Genomic DNA, 19221 nt, shown 5'->3' with positions numbered 1-19221 from the left:
TCCGTCCGGTCACGCCCCTTTGCGCTCTGACTCGCTGCGAGGACCGCAGAGGGCGGTGCCTCCGGGCGCCCGGGCCGTCGATTGGCTGAAGGGCCGGGGGCGGCGGGGCGCGATGGGTTGGGGTCGGGCGGTGCGGCGGGCGCTGCTCTGCGGGGCGGTGGCGACACGGCGCCCGGTGCGGAGCATGGTGAGCGCGGCCCGGCGGGGCCTGCTCCGCCCCGGAGCCACCGGGACGGCGAGAGCTGCGGGTCGGGGCGCCGCCGCGCTCGTGGGGCGCCCAGGGCGGGCGGTGGGGGCTGAGGCCTGGCCAGGTGCGGGGGGGGCGCGGACGACCCCCGCCCCCCAGGGAGTCCGTGGGTCGCTCGGGCAAGTGGCGGGCGCGGAGCCGCCGGCCCCGGTGCGGGGACGGGGTCAGCGAGGGGCCGGTCGCTGCGGGGCTTCCCCGGGGCCGGAGGGACGCGGAGCGAGGGGGTGGGGGCGGAGGGGGGAGGGGGCGGAGGGGGCAGGGGGGCGGCCGCCGCTGACGGCGTGTCCCGGCGCTCCGCAGTGTGCCCAGGCGGAGGAGTGGCGCTCGGCCAAGGCCATCTATGACTTTCACGCCCGGGACATTGATGGCAACGACGTCTCCTTGGAGAAGTACCGGTAGGAGGGAAGGGCCGGGCCCGGTCGGCCTTGGGGCGGGAGGCCCGGGGCCCCGGGGGGGGAGCGGGGCTCGGGGGGCCTCGGCGCGGCGCTGGGCGGGGGTTAAGCTGCAGTGGGACAATCCCTTGCGTAACCCGTGAGGGCGGCTTGGTCACGGCCACCTTCCTGCCTCTCCCCGCTCCTGCCGGGGCTACGGCTGCTGATTCACCCCCTCTGCAGGGGCTACGTTTGCATCATCACCAACGTGGCTTCAAAATGAGGAAAAACTGCTGTAAACTACACTCAGCTTGTTGACTTGCACGCCCGATACGCTGAGAGGGGTTTACGCATCCTGGGCTTTCCCTGCAACCAGTTTGGGAAACAGGTACGTGGGGGAGCGGGGCGAGGGCTCCCCCGTGGCGCGGGGACAGCCTGGGCGGCCCCACGACGCTCACGGAGTGGCCCCGCTGTCGCCTTCCTCAGGAGCCCGGGGACGACGCGCAGATTAAGGCGTTTGCTGAAGGCTACGGTGTGAAGTTTGACATGTTCAGCAAGATCGATGTCAACGGGGACGATGCTCACCCGCTCTGGAAGTGGATGAAGGAGCAGCCCAAAGGCAGAGGCACCTTGGGCAAGTGAGTGGGGGCAGCACCAGCCCGGCGGTAGGCAGAGGGCAGCTCTGGGCCGCTCTGTCTGAGCAGGTGGCCTGGCTGTAGCAAGAAGAGGGTTTTTTCTGCCACGGTCTCACTTCTTGTTTCTTCTCTCGTAGTGCAATAAAATGGAACTTCACCAAGGTAGGATACAGCTGCCTGCTCCTGGGCTCGCCTGGGTCGCACCCTCCCCCCTTGGGGGGCTGGGGGAGTCCCTGAGGTGCAGCAGGGGGGAGGGATCCCAAATGTCAGGGTAGGAGTGTCCCGAGGGGTTCCTGCGCGGTCCCTGTGCCTGGAGACCCCTGCAAGCCCCCAGCCCTGTCCCAGAGGGGCACTAACCAGCTCCCTGGGCTGCTCGGCTGCTCTCGCCGGGCTGCAGAGCCCACGTTACGGCTGGACTCACTCACCTGCTTCGCTTCCACAGTTCCTCATTAACCGGGAGGGCCAAGTGATGAAGAGGTACAGTCCAATGGAGGATCCCTACGTAAGTGTGCTGCTGGCGTTACAGCTCTGCCCGACCCACGGGAGAGGGGGGAGGGGGACCCTGCCAGCAGCTCTCTGCGGAGAGACACGGCCGAGCAGTGCTCCGGCGCACGCTCCCCTGCTGCGCCTCGGCTCTCCTTCCCCTTTGGCTGGGAGAGAAGAGGCACCCCTGTGTCTGGGGAGGGCTGGCACCAGGGAAAGTGGGTCCCCAGCACAGGGTGGGTAGATTGGTTCCAAGCAACCTCTCTGGGGTGGGACAGAGGGGGATTCAGGCACGTTTTTGGAGCAACGATGCTCCATAGCACAAGGCTCCCTCCTTTCTCGCAGGTGATCGAGAAGGACCTGCCTGCCTACCTGTAGATCTGCTCCTCTCACCCCTCCGCCCCAGCACCGCCCTCCCGCTGCCTGTGGAGTCTTCTCGTCCAGCCCCCATGACGGTCTGTCTTCAAGCCAGCCTGCTGGTGAGGCAGACCTGACGATCCGGCGTGCACCTGCTGGAAGAAGGCGCCACGGGGCCGGCGGCCGCTGCTGGGCAGCCCTTGTCTCTGGGCCTGGAGCAGGATGGGGTGTCCCCTTGTCCCCAGCAATAAACCTCTTAGAAACGACCGGTTGTGTGGGGGATTGAGTGGCGGATGGGGCTGGAGCTGCTGCACTGCTCCTGGGGAGAACGTGGAGCTTTGCAGGGGGAGCTCAGACCTTACGCAACTCCTGAGCCCAGCAGGGATAATCCTCATTAGTGCCGAGGGGGGATTGCACACAAATCCTGGGTCAGGAGGGGCTCCCGGGGGAAAAGCCGGAGAAGGGGGAAGGTGCTTGTCCCCTATGGGACCACAGCTGGGCTCCTTCCTCGCCCTAACCCACCAGGCGCCTGCCCCGGTGAGGCAACAGGGTTGTTTTTCTCCAAACGCAGCCAAAGGCTGGCGGTGCCAGCACAGCCTGGGTGCTCCCTCCTGGCCCTGGCAGGGCAGCAAAGGGGACGGTTCCAGCGGTGGCGCAAGCCCCAGCCAGAAGCAATTCCTGCAAAACAAACGCGAGTCGTGCTGGGACACGGTGAAATACCTCACGTAGCCGGGGAGTGAGGGACCACGGGCGCATCCAGCCCCTCGGGAAGTCTCAGCTGCGGCTTGTCGGTGCTTGCAAAGGCACAGACGTGTCTGGCCAAGGGAGAGGAGGGCAGGGAGAGCCCGTGGCTCGCAGGTGCCTTGCTGTGCAGCGCTGCTTGGCCTCTGCCCCGGGGCCTGGGGCAGGTGCTGGGTCTCCCCTAACCACCCTGGGTCTCCCCTAACCACCCTGGGCCCCCCCCCGGGAAGCCCTGTCTGCCACGCAGGGGCCAAGGGTAGAGCGGGGCAGAGCCCCGGGGTCTCCCCACACGTCAGCCCCCCGTGTGCCTGCAGCCCAGCACCTCGAGGATGGCGGGAGGATCCTGCTCCAGCCTGCCCGGCCCCCCGGGGCAGGGGGCTGGTTTCGGGAGCTGCCCCAGCGAGCGCTTGCGGCAGCACCGCGAGGCCCAGCCGCGGTTGCCCAAGACGAGGCCCCTAGGGCTCCGCCGCCGCGCTCGCCCCCGTCCCACCTCCCGCGGGGCCGGCGGTGCCCAGGCGAGATGTCCCGGTGCCGCAGCAGCACCAGCTCGTGCTGGGACGCCCCGAACAGCGGCGCCTTTATCTGCGTTTCCCCCAGCGAAGGCCAGTGCCCGGGCTGGCTCCAGGGAGGATCCTCCCTCACGGCTCATCCCAGGGAGGAGGGGGCGCTTGGGACAGTCCCCAGCTGCCGGCAGGACCGTGTCCCGATCCAAGTCCCAGCTGGGATCCTGGGGCAGGTCTACACCTCCGGACAGACGGACAGACAGACAGAGAGCTGGGACTTACAGAAATCTTGTATGTGGCTTCCTTTCCATTTTTACTGAGCAGAATGAAAAATTATCCTTCTGAGGCAAGTAGAAAATTCAAGAATTATTAGTCAAAGGCACATATTCTAAAAAAATCTCTTTACATATATACATCTCAATTAATTATAAATACACATAGAAAACCAAAGGCAAACAACAAGCGGATTAAAAAGTGCTAACAAAAAGGTGTAAGGGAAGGAAAAAAAAAGGGACTCATTTAAAAATACATACAATCAGTAGGACAACTGCATAATAATTTAGTTAAAAGGTTTTGTTACATATTATTAACCCTGACAAAAACACAGGATCGGGCAGGGAAGGGCTTCCTCGAAGGTGCTCTCTGTCTTTCCAGAGACCAGGGAGGGAGAATTGCATATCTTTTAAAGGTAACGTCAAAGCCACCGGGTGAGGCTCCGGGTGACGGTGGAGAAGTGGCTGGCGGAGGGTGCCTGGCAGGAGAATTCCTCCTCGCTATTCCTGAGTTTAAGCCTCTCTGAAACGGGTTTTCCCAGTGTCCTTCCCTCTCCTCGCTGAGAACTCAGCAAGCGCCGAGCGAACGAACCAGGGCACGGGGGAAGGCAGGGCCCCTCCGCGAGTGGTGTGGACTGGGACACGCTTTAAATAGAGGAGGGGGGTCTGGGGGAGGGGAGAGCCTTGCTCTGACCGGGGCTGGGGAAGGAAAAGGCTGTTGGGGAGAAAGCGGCGATCCCGGGAGCAGGGCTGCCACAGGCAAAGCTGGGGACAGCCCAGCCCCCTGGGGCAGCAGCAGGGCGGGGGGCGCGGGGGCGCCCCGGCTTTGGTGTTCACTCTGAGGTACGGAGGTTTCCTTGGACGCAGTAACACGCGGCCCCATGGCAGGGCTGGCCCTGGCCAGGCAGACGCCAGCTGGGGAGGGTGGGGGGCAAGGACAAGCCCCCAAAACGAAGGGCAGGGACCCGAGCACCCTCAAAAACAAGCCCACGTGTGCATCACGCCTCCACGGTCTAAATTCGTCAGGGAGGGCGGCTCCCGCCTCAGCAGGAGCGCGAACACTGCGGACACCGCCCCGAGGCACCTCCCGGCAGCAAATGGAGCTGGGCCAGTCCCTGAGCCTGGGGGGGAGCACGGGGGGGGGGTCTCAAGGCTCTCTGCCCGGAGGAGGGGGCTCCACCAGGCGCTGTAAAGCTCCAGCCCCCTCCAGACTGAGCTGTCAGGGCACGGGGGACCCCAGCAGAGGCCTCTCCCGGCGGGACCTCCCTCCCCAGGTCCTCCCCGAGGAAGGGCCGGGCGAGCCAGGGAAGGTCTCGGGTCCTGAAAACATCCTGGTGCCACTTCTAGAAAATACCTCGATGACTCAAGGCAGAGAGAAGAAAGCAGCAGAGGGGAGGCTTGCGGAGGAGCTGCCGGGCCTGGAGCGATCCTGCCAGCAGGCAGCTTCCTGCCAGGCTCTAACGACTCAAGAGACAACAGAAGGGTTTTTCCCCGGGACCTGCCGAGGTGAGATGCTGCCGGAGCAGCGCCGGTGGCAGAGGGGGCTGGAGGAGGAGGCAGCTCGCCCGGGCGCTGCCGGCCCAGGGGCAGTGGGTTGGCCGGGGCGGCGCTTTGCAAAGCAGAACTTTGCTCTTTGGTATCGGCGGTGGAACCTGCGGCGCTCCCGGGTGAACTCTTCCCTCCTGGGCCCGGGAGCAGCTCTCCCCGAGGCCAGCGGTGGGCAGGGCTGGGTCGCCCAGATCCAGCCACTCGGCCCCGTGTCCGTGGCCCAGCCAAGGACAAGCCCGACAGCAGGGGCCGGTGAGACGGGCGGGGAAAGGACACCACGCACAGCCAGGAGCCGGGGGAAGCCCGGCTGTGCCAGCCCCAGCGACCCGGCAAAGCTAAAGTGCAGGATGGGACACGTGGCCCTTCTGCTCCAGGGAATCCCTCCGTGGTCCCGGTGTGGCTGAGCTCCGCGGAATTCCCAAGCTCTGCCACCACACCGACCAACGAGGTGCGGGTGCAGCCTGCTCCCGCCCTCTCCCACCGAGCTCAGGCAGCCCCAGAGGTGCCCGTGTCCCTTCCCGGGGAGGGCAGAGCAGGCACAGGCCGTTCTGCTTCTCTCACCTACGCCTGCTCAGCCCCGCACGGAGGGACACGCGACTCCTCTGGGACACCATTGCCTTCCCCTCCCCCCCTGCCTTCAGGCCCAGCCCTCCAGAGCAGCCTCAAGGTCCGCAGCGGGGCTCTCGGGGGGCGCCTGGGCTCCCACCCTTCAGTAACAGATCATTTTGGAGACCCGCCGTGCCCCCGGCCAGCTCGGGGGTAGGGGGCAGCGGCCGCAGAGCGCTGGGCTGGAGGGCTGGGGAAGGCAGGACCCGGCTCGGGAACTCAGTAGTCTGCAGGGGGACGGGCACGGGGGAGGGGGCGTCTTTGAGCAGGACTCGCACACAGCAGAGACCTTCAGTCCAGATCAGCTGAACCTGGCAGCACTCGGCTCCCCCCAAGCGCATGTTATATACGAATCTATACATGCCTGACTGTATATTATATATAAATAAACTTTGCTTTAAGGAACTATAGGTTTCTTTTCTTCCCTCAAAACCAGAAAAGGGTCAGTCCAAAGCAGTAGAAAAGCCGGGGCTCCCCAGCTCTCACCTCTGTGCCCAAGGATATGGATCCACAGCGGCCGAGCACCGCCCGGCATGTCCCGCTGGCCTTCAGCAGTCTGGGAAAGGCCCACTGAACTGGATCACGCTCTGGCGCTCCTGGGGGAGCAGGTTCTCCTGGGGGGCCCCATTCAACGTCCTCAGCATGTCCTCCAGGATCTCTCTAAAGTTGATATTCCCGTCCTGTTGGACAAAATCCTCCTGGTGCTGCGGTGTCTGCAAGGGTCCCGGGTGCGGCAGGGGCAGGTGCTCAAGCAGCGGGGAGCTCAGGGGCAGGCTGCCCTCCAGGACGGGGGCCGGGCTCTTGAAGGCAGAAGGGTGGCTGAAGCTGAAGGGCAACCCGTGCTGCTGGGGCGGCTGGAGAATGGGCTCCGAGGCGAAGCACAAGGCGCTGTGCTCTGGGTTCATCACCACGTCGGGAATGCTGTCGGTGGGAGGGCTGTAGGTCAAGTCCAGGATTTCGTCCTGGCGCAGGGAGTGCCTGGGCGGGGGGACCCCGGGTCCCATCTGCGTGAGGTCGAGGGGCTGTGACAGGATGGGCAGCGGCAGGGAGAACTGCGGGCTCTGCTCTTGGGCCTGGAGGAGCCGGTTGTGCTTTCGCTTCACGTTCTCGTCCATCTGCTTCAGCTCCTCCAGCACCTTACGGACGCAGCTCTCGGGGATCTTTATCCCTAGGGGAGGAACGTGCATCAGTCCCCAAAGCACTTCGGGAAGGGACGGGGCACTGTGGGGACAGAGGGATGGGCAGCAGCACCGGGGCACGTCCGTCAAGCACAGGCCCAGCCCGCGTCGCCCCTCGGCCGGGCTGCGGAGCCAGGAGGGCGCCCAGAGCAAAAGCGGCTCCAGGGCAGGCTCGCGGCAGCACCGCTTCCCATGGGCACGGAGGGGACAGCTCAGGCCGGGCTCACGCCCTTGCCCGGGGCCCAAACTCACGCCAGGGTAGCCCCAGCTCCCCTCCTGCCCATGAGGCCACTTAAGCAGTGGGTGCTGGAAGCTGGGACACAGCCCTGTTTAGGAACGGAATTTTGGCCCTGGGCAGCTGGATCCCTTCTTCCTTCTCCTAAAACATCCTGCTCCCCCTCCCCACAGTTCACCCACCGACTTGTTTCCTCTTCTCCTTGGTCTTGAGGCGGACGATCTGCAGGTAGCTGGTGTTGGTGATGTCTGCCATGATGCTGGCGATCTTGCTCCAGACCCGCAGCAGGGCCCCGCACAGCATGTAGTAGTGGCGCAGGCGCATGCCCTGGAAGCACTCCTTCCCCTCCTGGATCAGCTTGCAGCTCTTGTTCCTGCAGATCCACGGGAGAAACCACCCGAATCAGCACAGGCTCCCGGGGCAGAGCAGGATCCCCCACCCGCAGCCCCCCCGGCGTGGCCCTTCCCGCTGCCGCAGCCGGGGACCCTCTCCCCAGCACCAGCTCTCCCTCAGGGCGGGCAGGCCAGGCCAGGCCAGGCCAGGCCGGGGCTGCAGGTGCCTTACCAGACAGCGTGGTTGCACTTCTTCAAGGAGAAGTCGTAGCTGCTCTCCCAGTGCTCCTTGGCTTCCTCGGGCAGCACCTGCACAAGAAACACGCGGCGTTCGAGATTCTCCCCTGTCCAACAGGCAGCTGAGACCTGAAAGCCGGGGCTGGGGCTCTGAACAGCCGGGTGCCACCACCATCTCTGCCCAGGCCACAACAGGGCTACGAGGAGCTGTGAGGGGGTTACAGCAAACGTCCTTCCAAAGCCACCCCCGCCCAGAGAAAGAGGCTTTTCCCTCTCCCCGCACTGGAGGGCTGCAGCTCCCACCTACCCGCCGGTACTTCTTCTGCAGACTGTCCAGGCTCTCCGGCTGGCTTTGCTTCCCGATGTTTGGCTTGTAGAGGATGAAGTTCTTCCCGTGGCTCTGCTCTGCCAGCAGACAGGTGTGTTTGCAGCCTCGCATCTGGCGGGTAGAGCCGATCGTTACAGTCACAGCCTCTCCCCAAGCCCAGACTCCTCTAAACCAACCCCCTTCCTTCCAGGATGGAGGTTCTTGGAAGCATCTCCCAGGCCCCAGCAAGGGGTCAGACACAGACCTCTTACAGCCACGGCAGACCTTCTCCTGTCGGAGTCACCCAAGCTGAGGTGCCACCCTGGCAGAGCCCAGGGACCTACCTTGTAGGAGAGGTAGAACCCATCGAAGGATCCTGTCAGTTTGAGCGACTTCTCATAAGCCTCCTCCCACTTCAAGCCTCTGTCAACACTGATCTAAACAGGGACAAACAGAGGGACCCGGTAACTTCAAGGGGCAGGACGAGTGCATGGGTGCCTGTCTCGCAAATCCCCCCCTCAACACAAACTCGGTGCTGCTGCAGCCTAGAAAGAGGCACTGCCAGGCTGCCCTCCTGGGTACGGGGGTCCCGACCCGCCGGGGCAGGGCAGGGCCTCTCCTTGCCTCCCCTGTGTAACTCCCAGCACCAGTCACCCGCTCCTCACCAAGGCAGATGTGACACAAACGTGACACAAAGCCATGGGGCAAGGGGGAGGGAGCCAGCAGCTCACAGCCTCAGACTGGGAAAGACTGGAGCAGCCCGGACTGCAGAGATGGCTCTGCAGCCCGCCTACCTTATAGAACACGACCTGCCCATCCTGCGGGTGCCCAGGGGTCAGGAAGACCTCCTTGCTCTCCTCATAGATCTCATCCACTCCTGGGGCTAAATCTGCAGGAGGAGACAAGACCAAAACACATGCCAGCTCTAAGATTCATCTTCCCATACCACCTCCTCTCCCTGCAAGAGTCTCAGGAGCTGTGCTGGGTGGGGACACCGGGTGCCTGAGATGGCCGTGGAACCACCATCAGTCAGCACAGGGGGGAACAGGGAACCTCAGAGGTGCAGGAAGGAGAGGCCTGGCCACCCCTCTTTCTCCTTACCCAGGATGCCCATGTCGTATTTGCCCTCCTTCTTGTCCTTTTCAATCAGGTAGTCAAAGGTGTCAGAAAAATACTGGAAGAGCATGTTCTGCTTGTCCACCTCCAGACCCAGGATGCGGTTCAGGAACTTGGTGATGGAGCAGTCTGCAAGAGCACGGCAGGTCAGGGGACACGGAACCCACTAGCACGCTCCCAAAGAGCCACCCCCACGCCACCCGACGGCCCGTACCTTTCTCCACCGAGACTGTGCCATACTTCAGCTGATTGCAGCAGATCCCCACAGAGATGAGACCTTGCTTCATTTCTGGAACGGCAGAAAACAGCTCGGGCATTTTCGGGTTACGCCTCCCCCAGCTTTCCTGCAGGGCTGCTTCCCCTCCAGCTGAGTCTCTCCCAGACTTTTCCCCCCCTACGCCTGGCAGGGTGACGGGCGTCTGGGTGGCCAATCGCTCCGCTCACCAGTGAGCTCCCAAGCCAGCGGTACTGCTCCCTCTCTGCCCTTCTGCTTGGCTCTGCAGGCACCCCAAACCCAAGATCAACCCACCCAGCAAGACGCAGCTGAAACCCCGGAGCTGGTCATGTTCTCACCGTGGAAGAACGCGGCCTCCCCTCTGTCATAGCTCTTGGGCACAGGAACTCTGTTCTCCGTGTGGCTGAGGATAGTGGAGAGGACCCTGTCCAGCGCTTTAGCCCCGTACTGCGGAAGGAGACACGAGTCACGCACGGCACGAACCTGCGCTGGCAGCCCAGCGGTGGCCTGAGCGTGTTACAGCACTTCGGCTGGCACTGCAGGGACAGCCCTCGCCTCCAGGAAGGCCACCATCGCCTCCAGGAAGGCCACCATCGCCTCCAGGAAGGCCACCGACCCGGTGGCTGTGCCAAGCGTGTGTCAGGGGCCTCCCCTGTCCCTGGGGGAGCAGAGCACAGGACCCTGCCCGTCCGCACCCCGGCACTGGCACCGCCTCGGGGCAGAGACCCAAGCGCCCTTCCCAGCTCCCCCGCGGGAGAACGATCCTGCCCCGCCAGCGCGGCGCTGGGGCCCACGGCCGAGGGGCAGCTCGGTTCTGGGGCCGTACGTGGGGCTACGGGCGCGGAGCCGGGTGCGAGGCCGGATCCTGCCTGTAGATGCCAGCAATGATCTTCCCGGCGCCGGCTCCCACTGCAGGCACTTGCCGACTGCTTCAGCCCCCGCCGGGCTGAGCTCGCCCAAGAGCAGTGAGTTACCTTGTTCTCAAAGTTGTACTTGCTGAGGTCTCGGGATTCAGTGGCCCGGCGGTCTCCGTGAGTTAAGGCACCCTAGGAAGTCAGACCAAGCACAAAGGTCTTAGTTTTAGCTGCTGGAGAACACCAGAGAAGGATGGCCCAAGCCACGTCTCAGAAGAGGCCAGGGTAAGAGCGTGCTGGGGGGAGGCAGCGTTCCTCTGGAGTATTGAGGCTTCACCAAAGTATTCGGGGATTTATCAGAAGTGAAGAAAAATTCAACAGAGACAAATTAATTATTCTATCAATTATTTCATCAGCTTTTGGGCAACAGATGGGTGTACGCTCCTGTAATGGTGGGGGAATTCCAGCATCTGGAATTGGGCTCCTCTTCCCTGAAATTCCTCCTGATGCCTTGGTTACGTAGTTTTTACTTCCTTTCCCAAACCCCAGGATGCTAAAAGCCTTCTGTGTTGCACAGCTGCAACGCCTTCAGTCGGGGTGACGCAATCCCCCGTACTGGTCACACGGGCCACGCCAGCGGGAACACCGAAATGGAAGCTCTTCAGAGACAACTGGCAGTGACACGTTAACCTCCTTGCCGCAGGGCACTTACCAGGCTCTCCAGCCGTTTTGCCACGATGGATGCAAACCTCCTCTCCCCCGCCAGCTCAGAGATAAGGAAGACATACTCTGGAGCAGAAACCTGGTTCGATCGGTGTGTTCGACCTACGGGGACACGAGAGCAGAGGTGAAAGGGGGTGGCTACAGCCTGTCTGTACGGGAAGGGAAGCTGAGCAAGAGGTGAGGCAGCCAAACCAGCTGGCTGTGTCACGGCCGGTTCGCAAAGGAGATCTCTCTCGGGGGACAAGGACAGAGGCACAGTCGCGTTCATCACCCTGGTGCTGCCGAGACCTTGGCAGAGTCCAGTTGATAGGCCTGACCCTCTGGGGTTGAGGAGTGACTCCTCAGTTTGAGATAGGATGGGTGTTATTTCTTTGGTGCTCATGTATTGAGGAACTGTCCCTCCCCATCCTACAGACCCCCCCAGGGCGGAACAGAAATCCCCTGGCACATCCACGAGGACACACTGCTGACATGTACGGGGGGATTCCCCCTTCCCACACCACAAATCACCCCTGAAGTCAACACAAACCTTCCCCACAAGACAAATCAGCCACAACTGCTTCGTGTCTGCGTTTCCATCCTGGCAAAACACGGGAGCACCGTGCTCTGCAACCTGCTGTACCTCAGAAAGCTCCACACACCCGCCCCGGCAGCAGCCCGAGCCCAGCTTCGGTGGCCACGCACGCCTTTCCTCCCCGGGCTTCAGGGTCTGAACCGTGCTCAGGGGAAGGGGACGGTGACCGAGAACACCCGGCCCTCACCGAACTGCTGTATGGCCCGGTCTGCGCTCCAGGGCAGCTCCAGCGTCATGTGGACGCGGCGCTTCTGGTTCTTGACCCGTCTGTCTGCTTGGAGAGAGATTCCTGAGCTGGAGGCCTCGGAGATTATTGCTACGAGCTAAGGGAGAGAGACAAGGAGAAAGGGGAGTGAGATTCCTGGACACCTGCAACACTGCTTCAAGAACCAGCCCAAAGCGCAACTCCCCGGCCCGTGAAGGGACCCAGGACTCCTCGTCACCTTCCAGCAGGTCAGACAGAGCTGCAGAGCCTTGTTGGCTTGAGGCTGGCGAGGCACCAGCACCCGAAGGCACCCTCCCTCTCCTCCCCCTCGCAGCGTACTCGCTCCCGCGCAGATGTCGGGAGGTTTCCTTAGCCCGAGCCCGACTCACCTTTTCCCCTTTCATAAAACGCTCCTTCTCCTTCAGGTTGACGTGGTCTATAGAGAGGCCCTGCTCTGCCCGAGACTCGAACATGACGGAGCCATCCGGCCTGCAAACGACCCGGCCCTTCCGCCCTGTCATCTGCACACACCGCGCAGGAGAAAGAGAGGCCGTTAGCAGAGGGAGAGACCTGCACGGTGCTGCAAGGCAACGCAGAAAGTCAGTTCTCAACAGCTTTTGCAAGCTGCAAGGAAGGAGAAAAAAAAAACCCTTCCAGCAGAAAGCCCGTGTGCTGGCCCCTTTTCCTGCCTCCGGTGCCACAAAATATACTCTGGACTGTGAGGAGTACCTCAGCCACGTGCTCCGGGCCCCCAAAGTGATTGATCAGTTCATCCAAGGTATTGAGAGGTAGCTCTTTGCCCAGTGCTTTAACTTTTGCTAGGAGGTCCTGCTTCAACTTTTCCACGTGTTCTAGTTCTCTCAGGCCATGCATCTCTTTCTGGGACGGCAGCATGTGAAAGTTACCTGCAACGTAAAAGGCAAACGCTGAGAGTCACCTCGTAACTGCAAACTGAAAAAAAAAGGGGGAAAGAAAAAAGTTCCAAAGGGCTCCTGGGGGCACTGTGTGGTGAGCAGGCCGACACCTCGCCTGGCAATAAGGGCTGCTGAGCGGGCAGTGGATTCCCTCTGCGCTTCCCCACGCTTGGGTGGGGGAAGGAGCACGCAGGGCAAATTCCTCCTGCTCGCTGACCACGGGGGCTCACACGACCCCCTCCGCTTACTCCTGTCCTCGGCCGCGAAGCCGTTGTAGGTGTGCTCCACGAAGATGACGTCATCCGTCTCAAACACGGACTCCGGGGAGGAGTTGAAGTCACTGTCCAGCCCGAGGTCGGAGTCGGTGCTGCTGTCGTCGCTGATCTTGATCACGCCCGCGGGGTCACACACGCCCTTCAGAGCCTTGGCGCAGCGGCCCCTCGGCTTCCCTGCGAGGGAGAGCGAGCGGCGTCAGGGGAGAGCCCCCAGCCTCGCGCAGCGACGCAGACCAGCAAGGGCCAGCTCCGAAAGAGGAGGAGGAGGAGAAGTCACAAAACAGCTGAGGTTGCCCCAAATGAAGGGCTGACCTCGGAAAGACAGAGCCTCTCGGGTGGGGCGGGGGGCAGTTAGGAAGGGAGGGAGAGAGGGAGAGGGAGAAAGAGAAAGGAAGAGAGAGAAAGGAAGAACAAGGCATCTCGCTCAGGGCTGAAGCTAGCTGCACACGGCAGGACGAACACAGCCAGCTCTAAGCAGTGCCAGCTCCTCGGCAGAAGGAGCCCGCAGGTCTGACTGCCTCCAGAGGACCCAGCAGGACCCAGGAAGGTGCCAGTGTTTCGGGACGTTGTTCACCTCCAAGCACAGACATGCCCCTGCTACGCGAGAGGCGTCACAACCCAGCTTGCACGGGCTGCCCTGCGCCAGCGGCCGGTCAGGACAACCTCCACATCTGCCAGTGCTGCCGTCCCTTCTTCCCCCTTTCCCACATCCCACTGGAGGACAAATCCCAAAACTCTTCTTACCTGCAGCCACAGCCAATAATTCAGCAGGGAAGTGATTTTTTTCCCCCCAGGACACCGCCATGCTATAAGTAAGGGGCAGTGGAGGAAGCTCCCTTGCTGCAAGCAGGCTTCAGACATGCAGCAGGACTCTTGTGCAACCTGCCCACCGGCCGGGGCACGGGGCACAGCTACGGGCACGTGGTGGAGGCGAGGACCTACGCTGTGCCAGGGCAGGGGGTCAGAGGGAGGAAGGGCTGAATGACCCAGAGCTGCCGTCCTCCAGCTGGGAGAGAGCGACGGGAGATGTGCGGGAGGGCAAACTGAAACCAGGGCAGAGTAGCAAGAAGCATGAAGTAGGGAAAAGGGAAAAAGGAAAAGAAAAAGCTGAGTGGCTGGGGTGAAGCAGCAAGGCAGGAGGTCAGATGCTGGGCAGTGGAGTGTGCTCTTACGTTTTCTTTTAATGCCAGTTCCTTTTTCTCTCTTTCTTTTGGTTGAAGGAAAGTGCTTCTGAATTAGTGATAGAAAGACGCCTCTGAAAGTAAGATGCAAAATTTATTCTAGCTACCAGGAACAGGAACACCTGCCAGTTATCACGTAGCAATGTGTAGTTCGAGACAGCACCACATTTCATGAAGGAGGGGTAAATCCTGCACCACAGCTCCCAGCCGCTGGCCCAGCGCGGCTCTGCAGAACAGCAGCACCGCAGAGCGAGCGCGTTTCACCGCGGGGTTCTGCCCCGGGAGCGTGGGCTGCGCCGGCAGATCCTCAGCCAGGCCACGGGCGTGCTGAGGGAAGGCAAAGCACCGGAATGCCGGGAAAAGGGCTCTCTGCCGCGGCCTCCCTGCTGGCGGGGGGAGCGGGGCCCTTCCGGGGAGACGCTGCAAGGGAAGCAGAGCAGACCCCGGGCTCCGCGCTGCCACGTGCCCTGCCAAAGCTGCAAGACCTTTATATGGCAACTAAGAGGGAGTTTTAAATGGGAAACACTATACTGGGAAGCTGTGACAACACCACTGAAAAATCCAGTAAGTCCCAGCCCCTCTCCATGCTCTGACAGCAGAGACCACTGCCGGGCTGGCCAACGAACGTGCTCCAAGTCCTGCGGTTAACGGGACGTGGCCGCTCGCCCACGGACAGGGTAAGGTGGCAAACCACGGGTGTGTAGTGGTTTCAGGTGAATGGAAAAAATCAGAAGAGGTGGAAAACAAACGTTTCTGTGGGGTGTTCTGCAAATAAAAGAGCAAATGCTTAAATGCTGATGGTGTTGGCTGGGGATGGACCCCCAGAGCAATGAGAAGGCAGCGCTGAATGAGCTCTGGTTGGGGAAAAAAAAAAACCCAAACGTTGAAAGCAACAGCTGGGAGGTATGGACATGACAACGCCCGTGTGAGAAAAAGGGGGTCTTGGGAACCAGGGAGGGAGCTGTAAGACCCTCGGTGTGAGGGGCTGAAGGAGACAGAGGCAGCCCCGCTCCCTGAAGGGGCAGAGCCCTGCGCTGGCTCTCAAGGGGCCGCAGTGACACGGCACCAGGAAGGACAAGGGTGACCCCGGGCTCACAGCACACAGACTCACTCTCAGGTCTGAAGCCCCCTGCCACGAAACCTCGCTCGTTTTCCCGACACTCGCACGCCCTGCCTTCCCGAACAAAGGGCCGGGCTGGTATCGCTCACTGAACAATCTGTTTATTTTTAACCCTGTTTCTTGGCATCTTTTAAACAACTGCTCCTTCCCAGAAATCCCCTGAAGTGCTGTAAAACCAGGGTGCCGGCTCGGAGGCTCAGCAGACGCCAGAAGACGCTCAGTTATCTGGCCCACGCTGCTGAACCAAGAGCTCTTGCCTCTAGCACTGGGGACAGAGCCGAGCACTGTGTGCGAATACTAACAGACCTCTCCCCCTTCGACAGCTGGGCAAGGCTCAAAGGGACCACGTAGTCCTCGAGACCGAGTTCCTCTGAATTCTGTGACATGAAAACCAACCCCAGAGACCAAACCGATCCAAGCCGCTGTCAGACTTGCCTTGCGCCCTGTCACCAAACCGGTGTTTGTTTTCCAGGCATGGACTGGGGACAGCAGAGTGACACAGAGCACCACAGCCCCCCACCAACGAGGGAGGGAAGCTTGGCCTAAACTGGACACATACTGCCTCTGGCATCTCTCATTGCTTTCACCTGCATTAAAAGTCACTTCAAAAGACCTCAGTAACAGCCCTGCCACCCGCAGAACAGAGGAAACACAACTCAACCCCACGTCCCAGGTTTTCATCAACCACCATGCAGGAACAGCCACGTTCGTGGGACAGGCTGGTGTTCAGAAATGAGGCCTCATTCTCTGCTGACAGGTAGCCTGAGTCCTGCTGCCGGCTTCCCTTCAGGCACAACCAGCTCTGCTCTGAGCTAGGAACGAAGGCAACGCAACCGGGACTCTGGTCGCGCCTCGTGCACGTGCTGAAAGCCCACACCGGTGAATCTCAACTCCTCGGACCGCTCCTTCCTCTCACTGCTCCACAGACGCCCCCTCACATTATCTGTCATTACACGAGATCCTTTTGCTCACTTCATCAGAGTCAACAGCCCCGTCTTCCAGAGTCAGACCAACCCAACCTACACCTCAGCTCACGCTTCGGGCTCTCCCAGTCCTGCCAATCCTTTTACGTGCACAGAGAGCCGGACCAGGCTGTTCGTGCCGGTTTGGACCCCAGGAGACCTCAAAGTCCAGGCTCAAGCTCACAAAGTCACGCTGAAGGAACAGCACCTCGAGGACCCCGCTCGGCATCCTCTCCACCTACAGCTGCGCAGGGCGAGGCGCTGCAGAACCGCACCGCAAGCACTGCAGGTGATTCGCGGCGCCAGGGCAGGGCTTTCCCCGGCAGCTCCGGCCTCCCATGCACCCCCCAAGAGGAAAACCAGGGATTTTAACTCACTCTGCAGCAGAGACAAAACAATTTAGATGCCCGTCGTTCTCGTCCAGGACCTCTCTGGTGCGAGCCTCGCCGGTGGACTGCAGGCCGATGACGATACACTGCAGGGAAACACAAGGGACGGGAGAGCGAGGCGTCAGGGCGGGCGGGCGGGCGCACCGCCGCCGGCACCGGGGCGAGCAGCTACGGGCTCAGGGGGTTGTTTCACGGGCCTGGGTGTGTTTCCCTCGGACCGTGGCACAAACACGTGTGGGGCCTGTAGCCGGGCTCCTGATGAAGAACCATCTCTCAAGTCTTTCAGCATCCAAAGCCCCACCTTCCCCACGCCACAGAGATGACTGACACCAGGAGCTGGCTGACATCAGGAGCTGGCTGACATCAGGAGCTGGCTGACTTTCCTAGGTAGTTTCTGCCTAAAATTTCCAAGTGGCATCCAGACAGACGAAAGGACAGAGCTGTGCTCGAGGTGAAGGATCTGGCACCTCTTCTGGCTTGAACACGGCCCAGAACACCCTTTCAGGTCAGCTCGCCCACACCTACCATCGACAAATACGGGTAATGCCTCAGAAGAGGAGGCCACCTTAACTCCCCAGTATCATTTACTGGGAACTTTCTCAGAAACCCAGACACTGCGCCTCATTCTGGTTAACCTGGAGAGAAATTCAGCCCTAGAGAGGTTTGAAATTGCTTTCAAGATGAACAATAACTAACTCCCTTGGGTTGCAGGCTACAAAATCACTGGTAACCTGAGACTGATGGCTGCTGCCGCTGCAGCGAGGCTGATACCACACCTTATCCTTCGCCAGCTCTTCCTTGGCAAGCTCAACGAGTCGCCGGACTTTAGCAGCAATGCAGAGATACTTGAAGAAGCGCTGGTGAGCTGACCAGAACTGGCCCCACAAGGATTTCCGAGACTCCAAGCCGATCCAGTCGGCTGCCTGCTGGAACACCATCAAGGCCTCTGCCCACTGCAGACAACACCGAGGAAGGCTGTGTTAGTATCTTAGCTGTCATTTTCGTTACTGCTGCGCAGGAGGTTATTAGGACAGCCTGGGGTTCGATAATCTGAGCTAACATCAGTATTTATGTCGCCACGTGAGGCTGAACAAACAGTCTGGCCATTCTCTCTGCATTAGGGTGATGTCGCAAGCTCCGGTTTGCAAATACGGAACTTTTAAATAGAAGCAAAAAAGCGTACGTTTTTTTACAGAGGCTGAGTGCGTGCACCCCTCCGCTTTCTTATGAACAAAGTACGTCTGTGGCCAAGGCCACATCCAGAGTCCTCAGACCCTCCCACACAACACGCGGCCATGCCCGAAGCGCAACTGAACGCCCGTCTCCCCACCACAGCTCACCAGCTTCGCTGCCTTGTCGTAGACAATCTTGTACTGCTGATCCAGCGGGATCTCCTCGATTCTGAAGGTCACTCCCGTGAAACTGAGCTGCCTGGCAATGTACATCCCACTGACCTTCATATCCATTGCCACGATCTCCATTGCACCAACGCCCCTGGGAGGGGAAGACAGCCGTGAAACCCCTGCTAAGGGCAGCTCCGGGCAGGAGCCTCTGCAGAGCCGCCACCTCTCCTGGCTCAGGCTGCCCCCAGACACCGTCCTCGGGCGTTGCCCCCATTTCTCAAACACACGCTGCCACAAACCATCAGCCACATGGAAAGGGTCGCTGGACGTGACTCACCTCTTCTCAATCGCATGCAGGAACTCATCGAACGCTCTGAAAGGGGTGCCCTCCCCCCAGATGCCCAGGCGGCTCATGTAAATCATGTTTTTTGGCTCAGAGGCACCTGTTGGAGCAGAATTCACTGTCAGCAGAACCGCAGCCATGGTGAAGGGTTTTGACTCAAGTAAAGCGAACTCCTAAGGGGACGGTCGTTCGCCGTTGTGCCTCAGGAGACCCGAAGACCTTTCCAAACCTCGCCCTCCACACACTCGGTGGGCAAGCACCACCAGACAGCTGAACAGCCGGCCAGGAACAAGTTAAACTGGAGAGAAACTAGTCTGACTTGCCAAAAAGTCACGAGCAAGGGCAGTGATGGGGCTTAGGGCAGATCTTGGCACCTCAGGGTCCCCTCTAGCACTGCAGCACCATTCACCTCTTGCGCGAACGCGCACCCCCAGCGTACGTGCCCCATCTCAAGGGCGTCCTTCAGATCACAGAGGGGACTGGCGACGGTTTGCCCACACAACGCCGAGAGACACTCACCCGTGGCACTGGCATAGACAACCCTTGCTCGAGGCAGCTTGTTCTGAAGGTCCAGCACTGCTTTGCCCATTTTAGTAGAGCTGGCGTTTTTGGCTTTGTGGCATTCATCAAACACAATCTGGAGGGGAACGTCAGTTAAGGAGAAAGGATCCGTTTTCATCCCGAGGAGGGGAGCGGGCAGAAAATACAACCCAGCCTCCTCCAGCCAACTGAACAGCCAGCCCCAGTACCAACAGCACCGACTCGCTCCCCACACCGCATGAAATCTGTAGGTTGTGCCTCGTCCTGCGCTCCTCAGAGCCCCAAGTCCTTTCTCCCTCCCTCTCCCTTCACTTCCAAGGTGTGTCTTGTCTTGTAAGGCCGAGGGAGAAGGATGCTGAAAAGGCTAATCCCAGCTGTGTTCTTCCCCTCCTCCC

The 19221-nt window shown here is 61.0% G+C and overlaps 2 protein-coding genes across 3 annotated transcripts in view; one reads left to right on the top strand and one right to left on the bottom strand.

Annotated features, from left to right (window-relative positions):
• Nucleotides 1-112: 112 nt before the first annotated feature.
• On the top strand, nt 113-2359 carry GPX4 (glutathione peroxidase 4). The gene is made up of 7 exons (XM_086477482.1): nt 113-187; nt 548-636; nt 862-1006; nt 1105-1256; nt 1391-1415; nt 1696-1755; nt 2082-2359. Exons 1-7 carry the CDS (start codon nt 113-115, stop codon nt 2112-2114), a joined length of 579 nt encoding a protein of 192 aa, XP_086333608.1. The 3' UTR covers nt 2115-2359.
• A 3556-nt stretch (nt 2360-5915) lies between these two features.
• Nucleotides 5916-19221, bottom strand: part of SBNO2 (strawberry notch homolog 2) — a 48789-nt gene continuing 35483 nt past the window's right edge. Inside the window, exons 11-31 of one of the 2 annotated variants that reach the window (XM_086477687.1) lie at nt 18806-18923; nt 18281-18386; nt 17941-18094; nt 17377-17553; nt 16589-16686; nt 14121-14203; nt 12922-13122; nt 12489-12664; nt 12149-12280; nt 11742-11877; nt 10970-11082; nt 10378-10449; nt 9742-9850; nt 9383-9457; nt 9154-9297; nt 8847-8941; nt 8397-8489; nt 8053-8184; nt 7741-7817; nt 7359-7549; nt 5916-6931 (exon numbers count right to left, since the gene is read on the bottom strand). In XM_086477687.1, the coding sequence (XP_086333813.1) occupies nt 6312-6931; nt 7359-7549; nt 7741-7817; nt 8053-8184; nt 8397-8489; nt 8847-8941; nt 9154-9297; nt 9383-9457; nt 9742-9850; nt 10378-10449; nt 10970-11082; nt 11742-11877; nt 12149-12280; nt 12489-12664; nt 12922-13122; nt 14121-14203; nt 16589-16686; nt 17377-17553; nt 17941-18094; nt 18281-18386; nt 18806-18923 (3102 nt within the window). In that variant the 3' untranslated portion in view covers nt 5916-6311. The remainder of the gene's footprint in view (nt 6932-7358; nt 7550-7740; nt 7818-8052; nt 8185-8396; nt 8490-8846; nt 8942-9153; nt 9298-9382; nt 9458-9741; nt 9851-10377; nt 10450-10969; nt 11083-11741; nt 11878-12148; nt 12281-12488; nt 12665-12921; nt 13123-14120; nt 14204-16588; nt 16687-17376; nt 17554-17940; nt 18095-18280; nt 18387-18805; nt 18924-19221) is intronic. The other variant, XM_086477686.1, reaches the window with a different exon arrangement.

The sequence above is a fragment of the Leptosomus discolor genome, chromosome 24, assembly GCF_034619465.1.
Source record: "Leptosomus discolor isolate bLepDis1 chromosome 24, bLepDis1.hap2, whole genome shotgun sequence".
In the NCBI taxonomy this organism is placed as follows: domain Eukaryota; kingdom Metazoa; phylum Chordata; class Aves; order Leptosomiformes; family Leptosomidae; genus Leptosomus; species Leptosomus discolor.
The sequence above is the reverse complement of the archived record's forward strand: the minus strand, read 5'-3'. Positions and strand labels throughout refer to the sequence as shown.